General features: G+C 34.0%; 1 protein-coding gene across 1 annotated transcript in view; it reads left to right on the forward strand.

Annotated features, from left to right (window-relative positions):
* The first annotated feature begins 9,528 nt into the window (after nucleotides 1-9,528).
* LOC106053821 (endothelin-converting enzyme homolog) overlaps nucleotides 9,529-15,772 on the forward strand; it is a 50,721-nt gene continuing 44,477 nt past the window's right edge. Inside the window, exons 1-3 of the mRNA XM_056009296.1 lie at nucleotides 9,529-9,599; nucleotides 13,838-13,972; nucleotides 14,732-14,883. Coding sequence (XP_055865271.1) covers nucleotides 13,881-13,972; nucleotides 14,732-14,883 — 244 coding nt within the window. The 5' untranslated portion in view covers nucleotides 9,529-9,599; nucleotides 13,838-13,880. The remainder of the gene's footprint in view (nucleotides 9,600-13,837; nucleotides 13,973-14,731; nucleotides 14,884-15,772) is intronic.

Here is a 15,772-nt window from a genome sequence, read left to right on the forward strand (position 1 = left end):
GGGAAGCGCCAGATGTTGAACGCATGATGTCTCACCTATACGGTACTATCACCGATACCACGATCTTTCTGGTTCGCTTCAGATGCGATTCAATGCGGACTTTTACAGACATACATTTTATATTAGAAACATAAATATAATACTTTATCCAGGCGATAAAAGCGGAACTAAGCATATATATATATATATATATATATATATATATTGTAGGTATTTGTTTTCCTTTGTACTGGCTAACTGGTTTTATGACATGTGCTTCGAATGCAATTTTTTTTAAAAAATCTAAGCTATTAGTGTTATACGAAATGAAAAGTTATCCCAATTTTTATTTTAAAAAAGACTAAACATTTGGTTTTCACTAAAAAAAAAAGGATTCTCCATGCTCTCGTACTCATAGAGACATGCTGGACACTTCTTGAAGGAAGGTTTTATCAATAATAGCATCCCAATGTGTTCCACTGCAGTAAAACCTAAATACACATCCTGCCGCAATAGGTACCAGTAGGTTATAAAAATTCAAATTAAATTAACCCTAACCCTAAACTAACTGAAATTATCAACAACAGAAAAAAAATTGATGAAATTACATAAAATCATCATCATTCACATCAAAGTTGGGGATCAGTAGATAGGATTCTGATGACCTTGGACATGTGGCTGCCACATACTCAACACGTGGTCTTAATTTGTTCCATTGTCCCAGTGAAATATGTTTAGGACCAGAATGGGGATGTGCCACCATCACTAACAATCTATCTTTTTCACTTTTCACTTTTCACTGCTGAGTAATACTTTGAAAAAGCTGCAGACCAGCTATCATCAAAAACATCAACATAGTCATCCTGCTGTTTTAGAACCTGCATATTGCAGGATATGCAGGTAAATTTACAAATATCTTGTTCTTTATTTTGGCTAATGATACAATCACCATATAAATGTGTTACTGTTCACCGATAGGTTGTTGAAAAATAAAGTACATTTATACTTGGATACATCTTTGTTACCACTGAGCAAGTTTGCAGAAGTGACTATTCTAACCATGCCCCACTGAATACTTGGAGTTTTAGAGTTTTTACACCCTGGGCAGGTGCACGGTCGAGTCTGATGAGTGTTACTAAACACATCCTCCACTTTGCCAGTCCCTTGAAGAAATGAACCTTCCTTTAGAGCATAAGGTAATTGAACCATGACGGTGAGATCAGCTACAGCTTTGATCAAGTTGAACATTTCAACATGTTGATAACTTTGTGGCAGGTCTTTGATAGAGAAGCTCTCCAAGTCTTTCAGTGAACCGTGTCCAGTTGATTTGGTGCAACAAACATTTTGTAGCGGCGTTAAGGATCTGATCATTTGGGTGGGAAGGCAAATGTCATGACTGAGTAATAAATGTAAAAAAATATACAAATAAAATTAATTAAATAACCATAAATAGAGTAAAGTTCCCCTTTCAGATCATTTGATCTATGGGGCAGATGATTTCATTGTCATTTGTTTCAGTGGCCTAGGGTTAACGATGGTGTCATGTAGCTAGCAAGACTACCAACTACCTTTACTTTTAATTTTACCCAACTTATGTCAAGTATCCATTAGAGCTGGGTTGACTCAGTGGCGCCTAAAGATACAGAAGTTAAAAAATCCCAATCTACCCCTGGATTCGAACCCGGGACCTTGGTTCAGATGGCAAGTGCTTTATCGCTCAGCCACTGCGCCTCGAATATAGAGATCATAATAAAACGCTTAAAAGAAAATAATTTAGAATACTATACTTTAATTTGTATTTATGTATAATAATAAATTTAGAAATATATTTCAAAATGCTAATAAATATAAAGAGATAAAATAGGTAGACCTCTAGACATTAAATAAAGTTATAGGAGAGAGCAGGGCTATCTTCTTTTCACATGCAATAAAGAAATATCAAATGGAACTTGCCGAGTTTACCTTAGTTACATTAATAATTTGTAGATGGGTGGGATAACCATGACCATGGTTAAAAATTGGTTAAAATTCACTTTTAGTATTTTAAAGGCAATTACGTATGCCTAACCTAAAATCAAAATCTCAAAAACAAAAATCATTTTTTTAGATGTCAAGAAGTTATTGTTATTTTTTAAATATAGATGTTTACTATTACAACTTTTTACACATAATTTAAAAATGTCAGTAACTCAAATTTGAAAAACCATCTGAATTTCCATTTAAGTTATTTTCTTCTTTTTAATTGTGCTACTCCTGTGGAAGGAAATCTTAGTTCTTGTTCAGGTGACAAGCTTCATTTAACAACTTAAATCAAGGAAAACTAAACATGTGCACATCTATTTAAAAAAAGGAATACCTTTGCATTTTACATCAAACAAAAGTAAAAGAAAATATTTTCATAGAAAAAAAACATTATATTTCAGGATTTCATTTTTTTAAACGAACTATTTGTCTGAAAATCATTTCAGAATTCAGAAAAAATTGAAAAATGGGAATATTTAAATGAAACCATCTTACGTAAAAACTGATCAAATCTCTCATTTTGTGCACCCAACTCTTGATCAATACTCGAATCACTGGAAAAATATGTAAACACATACACCACACCACACTATTAACAGTACTATAGCAGCCTTAATAAGCAAGATAAATGGGTAGTGGTCTGCGACCATGACACCATTGTTTACATACGGCCATGAACAATGGAATGAAACTGAAGTGTCAATAGTGCCCGTTCCAGGGTCGCAACTCTAATCAAAGTAAAATGGATAAGGGGAGATAATTTACAACTTTCTTCTAAGTCTCAGAGTGTTAGAAGAATCATCAAGTCAATATAAAAGAACTAAAATAAGATACAAATATACACAAGTTTGCGACAAGGATCAATTGCGCAATATGGCAGTAATAATGGTGGACATGAGTTAATGCAATAAATAAATATGTACACATGAAATAATTATATTTCTTACTCACTCACAGAAAATCCTATGCCGAACTGGGAGTCGACCTCTTTGTCAGATCGTGACAGAGCGTTGGTGTTTTATGAAACATTTGACCTGTGTAACAATGTAACTATTATAGTGTAAATGTGCTTGGCTAGCCATGCCAGTGTGCTATTTTCTTGTCAGACCACTCAATGTTGAGCAAACACTATTGCATAACGCGCAACAAAAAAACACAGATTAGTCTTGTATCATCGACTACACATGTACATTAAACTAGGCCTACACGTGGACGTCTATCTGACCAGGTTGTTAAAATCAGTCGGACAAAGTCTATTTACTTAGTGGGCAGGGAGGGTGTGGATTAAGATGTTCTCCCCCCCCCCCCGATACCCCCCGCCGAAATTTTTTTTTAATATGTATTTATGTGTGTGTGTGTATATAATCTTTATTACATTCTGACCATTCATTCTTTCGGAAGACATTTATTGTGCCCTAAAATAGGTTCTTCTTGGAGTTAGTGGAAAAACTGTAGATTCCATGCCATTGTTAGCAAGGGGGTCTGGGGGAGCGCTAGGAGCTCCCCCATCGCGGGGCGGCGCCCCGCCACCAAGCACTATTTCTGGTATTGAAAGCCAACAAAATGCATATTCTGAGGTATCTACAGTGCATTTTCCTGCTATTAACAAGTTTATTTTCAAAAACCTAATGTGCTTTTCTTACTGACTTAGACCCTCCCGCGCCGTTCGGCGAATTTGCCGTCAAGCTGTTTCCATAAAAATCTGTCACTGGTAATGTCTGAAGCCTCTTCCCACCTGCTCTGAGGACCTCCATGAATGTGTGGCGCCAAGTTGTACTTCATAGAATGTCATCGCAACTCTTCTTATTCGTGATTCATTTTAACGGAGAACATGTCCCGCAAACCTCTTGCGACGCTCTGTCACAATCTTACTAAGGGGTCGACTCCCAGTTCGGCATAAGATTTCCTTGATTTAGACCCGATCTCTATAACTAACTCCTAAAATATGTCTTAGCCATGTTTGTTGAGACACATTTAGTGCTTTTCAATTTCGGCAGATGACTATACACTTCACTTTATTGATGGAGCCCCGTCACTGTTACAAATGTGTAACCTATCCAGAATACGCTCTTGAAATTAAGTGACTGTAGTTTGCTTTAGATTTTATATCGAAAAGGGAAGGTTTATCGTCAAAATCATCTTTTGGGGTTTTAAACTAAAAAATCTCTGGAGTTGTTTTTTAAATTCAAAACCCCATTTAGCTACCGTAATAGAACTTAATAACTGTAGTTTGCTTTAGAATAATATTGAAGATAGAGGTTTTCCACCTCAAAACACTCTGTAGGGGAATTTTAAACTCAAAACCATCTGGAGAGGTTTTAAAGTTAAAAAAAAAGCCATCTGTATGAGAGGGGTTTAAACTCAAAAACCCCAATAGGATTGGCTACGCTCAAATAATTTTGGTGTGTACTTTGCTTTTTTAGCGGCCCCCGTAAGGGGAAAAAGCCGCTATTAGGTTTGTTCAAAATGTCCGTCTGTCCGTCTGTCCGTCTGTCCGTCTGTCACACTCAGATCTCGAAAACTAGAAGAGATATGAAAAATATTATTTCATCATTAAATCCGGCTTGAAAAGTTTAGGTGCAACGGCTACTTTTGGTTTTCTAAAAGCAAACCGTTTAATTTATAAAATTAATTATGCAAGCGATTTTTTCATAAAAATACACCAATTCTAAAACAATTACGTAAATGTAAGGGAGGCAATGTTACAATATGCTAACAAAGATGGACAAATTTTGTGTATTTTCAGTATCACTAAGTCAAATATATTTTTAAAATGTACAGGAAATGTTTACAACAAATACAAATAATAGTTAAAGACGTTTTTTCTGGTCAACTAGCTGCTAAAATTAAAAGAAAACATTTCTGTTTGTTTATAAAGGCTAATAATGCACTTTGTATGTAAATATCACGCACATTTTTTTAAATGGACTTTTTATGCAGCGATTTTCGTGCAGTAGCGTAACGTCGCAACATGATCAGGTGCTAAACCAATTCCTTAAACTTTTTTTAAAAATCAGATTTTATTTATTTTTTGTTTAGTGCCCCCATCCGAATAAAAGAAGCTTATTTTTGTGCGTTTTGTCTGTTGGTCGGTCTGTCCGTCACGATTAGATTTAAAAAAACTAGAACTCTAAAAGCTATTGAAAATCTGATTTACCCTTTAATGTTCCTCCCATAACATCTCAATAGTTTTAAGTATCTAAAATTGATTGTTCCGGATTTTTTTGTGCAAAACTAATCAACGCCAACAAATGTTTGTTTGCTCTTCTAACTTATATTACATTCAATTTCCATGCTTAAACGTTGCAAAAACACATTATCAATAATATGTTGTTCCGTTTTTTATGTAAATAGCATATTAATGCTAAATCATAATCTCTATACTGACTTATATTTCATTAATTGTAAAAATGTTCCGGATATTGTTTTATAAAACATGAATTATGTCTAATGATTGTTTGAAATCGCATAAGGCTTTTAAAAAAAGTAATTTACTAGAATTGATTACTGAAAATTACTTTTTAGACATTTAATTTTCTTGTAAAACATAACATAGAAGTTTTGTAATCGATAAAGAAAGTTCCGGATTTTGTTTCTTACAAATCGTCGCCAGAAATTTCCGAATTTATTTAAAAATCTACTAACGCCAAATAATTGTTTGAACTCCCTCTTCTAATTAATAAACAAATAATCTTCTCATTTACGAAATAATGTTTTTACGGATTTTTATGAAAAATATTTTAACTCACTACTCTCTTACAGTACATTTAACTTTCTACCTAAAACATTAAAAAATCTAATTATCGTTAATATTATGTTCCGATTTTTAAGGAAAACAGAATCCAAACACCAAAGTAAGGTATGAAAATCTCTCCACGTGGCTGTAGTACATCTAATTTTTATACGAGACCATCCAAAAAATTTAATTAACGGTATTACATTTATCTGAAATTCTCTTTTTCTTTTACTATTTATACAAACATCCGGAACAATCTATTATATAAACTTTTCAATTGTGTTCATACCTAAAAATTATTGCGATGTTTTGAAACGTAAAATAAAAATTAATCAATTTTTAATAACTTTTAGTTGTTTTTTTTATATCAAGATAACGGACAGACCGACTGACAGACAAAACGCAAAAACAATGTGGCTTTGATCCTTTTTAAATAATATCTATTAGAACTCAGTGCACCAATGTCTATGAACCCTCGTTAAATATCTCGTGTAAATAAAGACATTTTTTTATGGTACCGGTACTAGCCTATTGTGAGGTAATGAAATTTTTTTTCTTTGACGTCATATGAATGGACTCTTTAAATGTAATGTTAAAAGAACGCACTCGGTGCACCAATGTCTATTAACCCTCGAAAAAATTGCTTGTATTAATGAAAACATATTTTAGTCTAACTAAGTCGTGTGACGTAGTGTTTTTTTTTCCTTTGACGTCACATGGAATGAATTCTTTAAATGAAATGCTAAAAGAACGCACTCGGTGCACCAATGTCTATGAACACTCGAGAAATGGCTCGTGTTGATAAAGGTGATTTTTAGTCTAGCTAGGCCTTGTGACGTAGTGTTTTTTTTTCCTTTGACGTCATATGGAATTAATTCTTTAAATGAAATGCTAAAAGAACGCACTCGGTGCACCAATGTCTATGAACACTCGATAAAAGGCTCGTAATGATGAAGGCGATTTTTATTCTAGCTAGGCCGTGTGACGTAGTGTTTTTTTTCCTTTGACGTCATATGGAATTAATTCTTTAAATGAAATGCTAAAAGAACGCACTCGGTGCACCAATGTCTATGAACACTCGATAAAAGGCTCGTAATGATGAAGGCGATTTTTATTCTAGCTAGGCCGTGTGACGTAGTGTTTTTTTTTCCTTTGACGTCATATGGAATGAATTCTTTAAATGAAATGCTTAAAGAACGCACTCGGTGCACCAAAGTCTATGAACACTCGATAAATGGCTCTTATAGATGAAGGCGATTTTTAGTCTAGCTAGGCCGTGTGACGTAGTGTTTTTTTTCCCTCTGACGTTATATGGAATTAATTCTTCAAATGAAATGAAAAAAGAACTCGGTATAGTAATGTTTATTAAGCCTCGTTATGTGACTCGCGTTTAAAAAAGGAATGATATCTTGATTTAGATCTAATCTAGATTTTTTAAACTAGATCTAGATTTTTATTACAGTATATCTAGATCTGGATTTATATTCTAATTAAAATTATTTTAGAGTCTAGATCTAGAATTTCTAGATCTAGTTTAGACTAAAATAGACTAGATTAAGATGTAGAACTTCAATTTCTAAACTTAAAGTGTAAAAAAAAAGTGTAGATTTTCATTTCCAAACGTTTTGATCAATATTGTAATGTTTTAATATACTAAAACTAATCTACTATTTTTTTATTAAATTTAAATTTAAATTTACGGCAAATGAATCTTTGAAACATTATTACTTTTGACCATCGGATGGCTGCCTGGTCGTGCGGTTTGCGCGCTGGACTGTCGTTCAGATTTATGGATGGCCCAGGGTTCAAACCCTGCCCGCTCCCATCCCCCGTCGTCCTGCGGGAGGTTTGGACTAGGAACTAATTATCTTCAACTCTGAAGGAACATCCGAAACGTGTAAAACATTTTACATCAAAATTAAATCACCTCTTGAATATTATTTGCGAATATGCAGATCCGACAGGGATCCGACTTCGACGGGGGCCGCCTCTGAGTTTGTGTAACACAAACTCTCTTTGTAATCTTGTTTATATTGAAGTGGTATTTTTTTAGCATCAAACCCCACTGAAAGGGGGTTTAAACTCAAAACCCCTTTGACTTTACTCATAACATTTTGAGCGTATAATTTGCTTTGTTTTTATTTTCAAAGATGTATTTTTTACCTTCAAACCCCGCTGAAGGGGGTTTAAACTTAAACTCAAAACTGAGTCAAAACCCATTTAGCTACGCTCATAACATTTTGAGTGCGTAATTAGCTTTTTTATATTGAAGAGGTATTTTTTAGCTTCAAACCCTACTGAAGAGAGAGGGGGGGGGTAAACTCAAAACCCCTTTGGCTACGCTCATAGAATTTTGAGTGTGTAATTTGCTTTTGATATTGAAGAGGGGGTTTATCGTAAATTTTGGAGGGGGGTTTAAAATCAAAATCTTCCTTAACTGTGCTCTTGGAATTTTGGGATTGTCGTTTGCATTTTTTTGTTTTGTTTTATAGAAGAGGGGGATTTAACTGTAAAAACTCCTGGTAGGGGGTTTTAAACTCAAACCCCCCTGGTAGGGGGTTTTAAACTCGAACCCCCCTGGTAGGGGTTTTAAACTCGACCCCCCCCCCCCCGTTAGTGGGTTTTAAACTCAAATCCCCCTGTACGGGGTTTTAAACTCAAATCCCCTGTACGGGGTTTTAAATTCAAAACCGCCTTGGTTGTGCTGGGACAAGTGATGGTTTAGTATTAAAATCTCACCTAAAATAAACAAAATCAAAGCAAAAAATCAGTCACTAAATTCCAATTCCGGCGGAGGGAGTTAATTTGGGGGGGGGGGGGGGGTTGAACCACAACCCCCCCCCTGGCTACGCCCATGATAGGTCTACTGTAGATTTAGACATACATCTCTATATAAGTCTAAGAGTAAACAAAGTGGAAGAGTAAACAAAGTGGCAGAGTAAACCAAGTGGCAGAGTAAACAAAGTGGCAGAGTAAACAAAGTTGCAGAATAAACAAAGTGGCAGAGTAAACAAAGTGGCAGAGTAAACAAAGTGACAGAGTAAACAAAGTGACAGAGTAAAAGGAGTGGAAAATACAAGAAGAAGATTTCAACTCAAGGTTGTAGGTCCCAGTGAAGTTCCGTGGAAAGGAAGCGGTCTACACAAACTGGCATAAGGTGAGACCAGATTCTATCTTGGGGATTCAGTCACAGAGATAAAAGCACACTCCTCTTTCCATATGCTAGAACAAATTTGCACAAGTGCTCCATCTTCCCTAGTGCTATTAGAGCATGGATGGGTTGCCTGAGCTAGCCAGGAAAACCATTGACTTGGCAGAATTTAGGTCATTGGTAAATATGCATGACTAAATGCATGACGCAAAACATGATCTGTCGGCCGTCTTTGTCCCTTCTCACTTTCTATTTTGTTGTTGAAAGGACAACGCAGGCACATCCATTCTTTAACGTTGACTCCCCCATCACTTTGTCTGCCTCTCCTACTTTTGTCAGACACTGTTCCCTGTAAGAAGGTCTTTGGGAGCCATGACGACCCTGTGCTCAAGTCTGAAACTATTTTGTTTTACAAACGCAAGAACTAACAAAAATCTGCTGTGCTAAAAAGAGCAAAAAAAAAATATATACTTTAAAAAAAATATTACTTAGCAACCATGTCTTTATTCTCTAAAACTGGTACACTGAAACTCTAGCGTGTTATAATTTCTTCGCCATTCATTAATTTTCACAGCAAACATGTTCACATTCTCTCGTTAATCTTAGCATTGCACTGTTTAAAACAATGTCCTCAACTTAAGTTTTCTTGCATTTTGTAATTTTTTTGTCTGACACAATTGATCATAGTTTTTAATATATCAAAGCAAAAGGGTAAGGCTTTCATACGGTTTCTATATTATTTAATTTTACTATGATTATTAAATTTTATCTGTATCTTGACATACACGCATTAATTTAATCCGTGTCTCGATCAAGATCTATAATGTGATAACGTGATTGTGACATAGATCTTTGATTTATATGAACAGCAAGTTGCATTACACATTGAAATAAAAATATACTCTTTAATCAATATCGAAAGCAATTTTTATTTTAAATGATTAAATTAGAAGGAATATATTTATAACATAGATTTGATTAAATCACGAGCGGCGACCCTTAGGCTGTTTGTATCACTCAGTGCTGCACTCTGACAGAGCCTGCTATGCCGCTGACCCTAAACTGTATGGCATTTGCCGTTCCATTGGACACACCAGCTGCGTGGACAGGGGTAACTTTTGTGTGGGCTTTATCATTTCGACCACAGCTGATGCCCAGGCATTCATCTCATTACCTTAAGATTATCCACAGACACTTCGCGATTGAATGAGGCCAATATTTAAATCTATTATATTATTCAGAAATTTGGTTATCTGTACAAAACAAATGTTGCTTATGTGAATGGTTTCTTCTAAAACTAAATGTTGAGCAATTTTTAATTATTAATCATTAGACGTTCTAAAAAATATATTAATAGATGTAGTGATGGGCAAAAGTTAACTAAAAAGTTGCTAACTTTTAGTTTAACTAAAAAAAATTAGTTAAGGCCAAAGTTTAATTAAAAAAAAAAGTTTAGTTAAAATCCTAGTTTAATTATTTTTTTTTAGTTACAAACTAAAAAGTTTAATAACAAATTTTACAAACTTTTTAAATATACATACCAATAAATATTTAGATCTATGTAATTTGGAGAATATATATGGTGAATAATAGAGAGGAGAATAAGCTAGAGGGTGCACAGGTCACTAGAAAGCCTTTTGACCATTACCCTATAATGGTCGCTATTCCCGCCAATTCAAGGTATTTGAAAGGCGAGAAAAATAAACGTGTTCATTATATTTCTAGCAAGTTTCGCTGCTTGATAAATCCTGATAATTCCTTGCTTCTATAGATCTACATTTTGCTGCTTTTTATTAAACACCAGTGTGTTCTTGCAAAGAATTTTGCTTAACTATAGATCTAAAAGAAATGTCGACTCTTTTAATTTTAATTTTTTTTACTAGATCTAGATAGATCTAGAGCAGCGGTTCTTAACCTTTTAAGTTCAGCGACCTCTTTTTGCAATCCACCACTTTGCTGCGACCCCCACCCCCGCACACATACAGCAATAGAAGAACTCTTAGTAGTCTTACTCTTAGATCTAGATGTCAATTTAAAATTATAAGTCAATAATCTAGATCTAGATCTATTAATTGAAATCGTCTATATTACTTTACTTTATTAGACTAGATACTAGATCTATTAGTTTAGAGATTCTACTATTCTAGAATTAGAGTCTAGATTAGATCTAGATTACTTATTTAAGTTATTATAGGCTACTAAAACCTAAGATGCATAGATGATAGATCTATAATGACTATAATACTAATAATAGTCGTCACTATACTAGATCTAATAATCTAATACTAAATTAACTAAATCTAGACTAGATCTACATCTAGGCCTACTTCTATTATAATTGTACTTATCTTATAGTTAGAATCTTAATCTTAGATCTATAGTCTATATCTACTTAAATCTACTATCTAGATCTATTAGATCTAGATCTAGTATTATTTAGTAGTAATAGAGTATATAGTAAAAAAAAAAAATATAGATCTAAATACCCATATCTAGTTATAATCATAATTATAATAATCTAAAATCATTAGATCTACAGTTTCTAAGATATCTACTAGACTCTATCTAGATTTTAGATCTAGTACTTAGTATTTCTTAGATTATTTTTAGAGTAAAATATTAATTTTTGATCTAGGTCTAGTAGCTAGATCTAATTCTAGATCCAGATTATATTTCTGATCATTTCGTTTGTACAAGATATTAGATCCAGAATATTCTAGAATCTAGAGTTAGTTAGAGAGTCAACATGCAGTTTTATCATTACTTCTAAAGGTAACTTTTATTAGAACTTGGACAGTTACTTCTAATCTCTTTCTATAATAGTATCATTCTAGTGATTCTATTAAGATCTACATCTATCCCATAAACACATCTTTTTTCATGTGCACAAATAAATGTTTATTACATTTTGCTAAAGAGATTGGTTGTGCTTTATATTTTTCATGTTTGGCTGTTTCGTCCTTAAAAAAGGTCAAAATAGTTAGTAAAAGTTTAACTAAAGTTTCTTAGTTTAGTTTAACTAATTTTTTCAATTTGTGATTAACTAAAAGTTTAATTACTTTTTTTTAGTTCAAACTTAGTTTTAGTTTAACTAAAAAAATTTAGTTTAGTTCCCATCACTAAATAGATGTCAGAATATTTGAATTCACTGCAATAATAAAAGTCAAACCCAGTACGCAGACATACACACACACATACACCCTAACAGTGCCTTTAAGAGGAACGACAATCACGCAAAGCACTTTAAATCGTAATCTTGTATTAAGTCCCCTTGGTATTAGAGTTAGAAAATCTGTCTTTTTGTCTGCATTAACATTAAACGTTGTTTAAAGTCTGTTAATAAAAATGTGTAACTTAATTGAAGATGTACATGATAAATTATAAGCACAATAAACGTCATATTGTTTGCATTAGGATATTTGATAACAGGCTTACATCCACAATAAAATACATTAAAAAAGAGTGCACTATTGACAACCCTAGAGCCATTGTAATGAAACATCAAGAAAAAGGAAGAAATAATAAATGTTGGGGACATTACAAAATGAAGGACTAACTAAATGAACCAAATAAAAGGATTCACGTTAACAATCAAATAATACAAATTACTATCTCAACAGGTGCTTACGAATGTAATATTCCAGTGGTAAAAATGATTAAATGATTTCTAAATTGTGTACCAAAAAAAAACAACAAAAAAAAAAAAAGAACCCAAAAGAAACAAACTCGTTGTAGTTTCCCACTGCACTGTGCAGTTTCCAAAACATTGCTTACACAATAAATTACTATTTATCATCAGAGTGTATAAAAGACTACCTAGAAAAGCACAACTGCAAACACATACACAAACTGCTGAGACTAGTTCAAATAAAAACCCAACACGCACAAAAGCACAAACACTTAGTCTTTGAAACAAACAGACACAAACACTTAATCATTGAAACACAAAGACCCAAACACTTAATCATTGAAACACACGGACACAAAACACTTACACATTGGATGTTTGGGCGAGAGGCTAAGTGCGCTTGAGCTTTGCTTGGCTTGAGGTTCGACACCCAACTCGGGCAGATTTGTGGTTACTGAGCACCTAAAGACAGCACGGAAAACCTTCTCCCAGATAACCCCTGCCACCACTGGTTAAGCACACCATTAGCATGAAAGTTGAGCCATATAAAAGATATCCACATGAAGAACGAGCATAAAGGAAAGGTCCCGGATTGCAGATGCCATACACAACCGTAAAAGAAAAAAAAGTGAAAATGCAATTGCGCCTGGTGATTACATATGCCCAACCTGTGACTGCAGCTGTGTATCAAAGATTGGCTCTTTAGTCACACAAGAAGTTGCAAAGGGAAAAGATCGTCTCTCGAGACGTAAAATGCCACAGAGAGATAAAAGCTATTTAAAAAAAAAAGCACAGACACAAACAGTTACTAATGAAAGCACTCAGACACAAATTCAAACTAAGATCTTGTGATATGGCTGTAGAGTCTTGGCTTGCATTTTTTGGGCAATGACCAGAAAGTCATCGTGATGCCATATTACCCATTGCTTAGGTCACTCAGAAATCTTAGCTTGCCATTACCCTTCTCCTCTAACTTGTATTCTGTTCTGTTTACCTTAGCTTACCCCCTTCTCTTCTAATTTGTATTCTGTTCTGTTTACCTTAGCTTACCCCCTTCTCTTCTAACTTGTATTCTGTTCTGTTTACCTTAGCTTACCCCCTTCTCTTCTAACTTGTATTCTGTTCTGTTTACCTTAGCTTACCCCCTTCTCTTCTAATTTGTATTCTGTTCTGTTTACCTTAGCTTACCCCCTTCTCTTCTAACTTGTATTCTGTTCTGTTTACCTTAGCTTACCCACTTCTCTTCTAACTTGTATTCTGTTCTGTTTACCTTAGCTTGCCCCCTTCTCTTCTAACTTGTATTCTGTTCTGTTTACTTTAGGAACATTTCAGTCCAGAAAGAAACTACAGGAGCGGCGTCAGCGATGAACTTAAATAAAAGCCAAATGGAGAAACAGGAGCGTGTCACAGAAGGTGTCGACGACAGTGAGAAGGAAGGTGTCAATCGGAGTGAGGGGTAAGATGACAGAAATTTGACTCGTAGTGGCTCAATGAAATAGTAGCCAATGACAATAGAATATTGATTATGAAGTCTTGATTTTAAAAATACGATCGATACGATCAATAGACATTGGGTAATTTAAATACTATTCGAGTTAATGACGCGATAAAATATTTAAATGTTATCAATCAAATCTATAGATCTAAATTTGAATAGATCGATATCCCTATAGGCCGTGTTCTAGATAGATTACATTGTAGTCTCTTTTTTTTAAAAGTTTATGACAATTTTTGTGTACTTTTAAGCAATTTCTTAGCGCTTCTGTTTTTAGAACAAAATTATTTAAATATGTAAGAATGATTAAACTTTCACTCTATTAGTTGGAACCTGCCAAAAATAAAAAGGGGGGGGAACTAGAGGTGATAAAGGAGAAATGTGATATGAAAATCAACTGTCACTCTTTAACACATGGTTTGAAATTATAGCTCAATTTTTTTATTATTTTTTTTAGCATGGACATCTTCTCCCAGATATCCCTTCACCCCCCCCCACACACACACACTGATCCATAAAATCGATCTGTGCATAAAAGATACGCTTTATAAAAGCAATGAAAAAAAAAACAATAGTTATATATTTAATTTCGAGTATTCATTGAATGGTATAAATTAAATGCTGGATACTTCAAACAACCACGAGAAATTTAAAAACAAATATTTCATTTTAAGCCTACAAACCATCATTACCTGACTATTGTTTATTTCTTTCTATAAGGCAGAAGTCTCATTCAGAAAAATATTCCAGAACTATCTTGGCAGTTATTATTCTCTCGACAACTGCCGTCAGTGTAATGTTTGCTGTTTATCAAATAACAGCCTCAATGTTTCCCGTACCATCAACAACAGCTGAGTCCAACACATTTGTAGGTGAGAGTGAACTATTTCACAAATCGTGAATACATTAAAGAAAATGGTTTTCACTACTTCTTAGCGATCTCCGAAAGTGAAAAAAAGATGCTATTAGTTTTGTGTGGCCGTCGCGTTTAGATCGCCAATACTTGAAAAGACATTGAAAATCAGATATGATGATAGTTTATATCTTGCTCTGGTGCCATGGCTCCATTTCTTTTCCTTTCGTAAATGAACAGTTTTGTTTATTTTTTCCCATACCCATTCTCAGATAAATTTTAAACTTTAAACAATTTTTTAATTGTACCTTACAATGCACTAAACAAGTTCAAACTTAACTAATTTCTTTATTTATAATTATTTATTTTGCTTGATATCGAAAAACTGAAATAAGCTCTACATTTTTTAGAGATATAGTTGTAAATGTGGAGTTCTTTAAAGGGGATAACCTTTTTTTTCTTCTTTTTACCGCGCAGTCCTTGCATGTTAATATGTACCTGGCACCAATCTAAATGGATCCCAAATCTAAGTTCACTAATAATTCGAAAACAATTTAGTAATTATAAAACAATAAACATTAAAATAATCCTAAGATACAGCGCGGCAGAGACGCGAAATGTTGTTATTATTATATCAATCTATTCGGTCGTGTTCTTTCATCTTCCAAAGTCAATCCGACTAGTAAAGGATTTCTCCACCACGATCCAGAATATAATCTAGATTAGATCCAAATCTATGCAGAAATATAAGCAAAGCTAAAATACAACTAAAAAAAAATAAATACAAAAACAGTAATATTGAATAATTTAAACGTACAGGGATGAATTATACTAGCAGGGGTTGGCAACCTGTGGCTCGCAAGCCACATGCGGCTCCTTCAATGTTAAGCTGCGGCTCTTTAGTTCCA

Source organism: Biomphalaria glabrata, chromosome 13 (assembly GCF_947242115.1).
Source record: "Biomphalaria glabrata chromosome 13, xgBioGlab47.1, whole genome shotgun sequence".
NCBI classification, from domain to species: domain Eukaryota; kingdom Metazoa; phylum Mollusca; class Gastropoda; family Planorbidae; genus Biomphalaria; species Biomphalaria glabrata.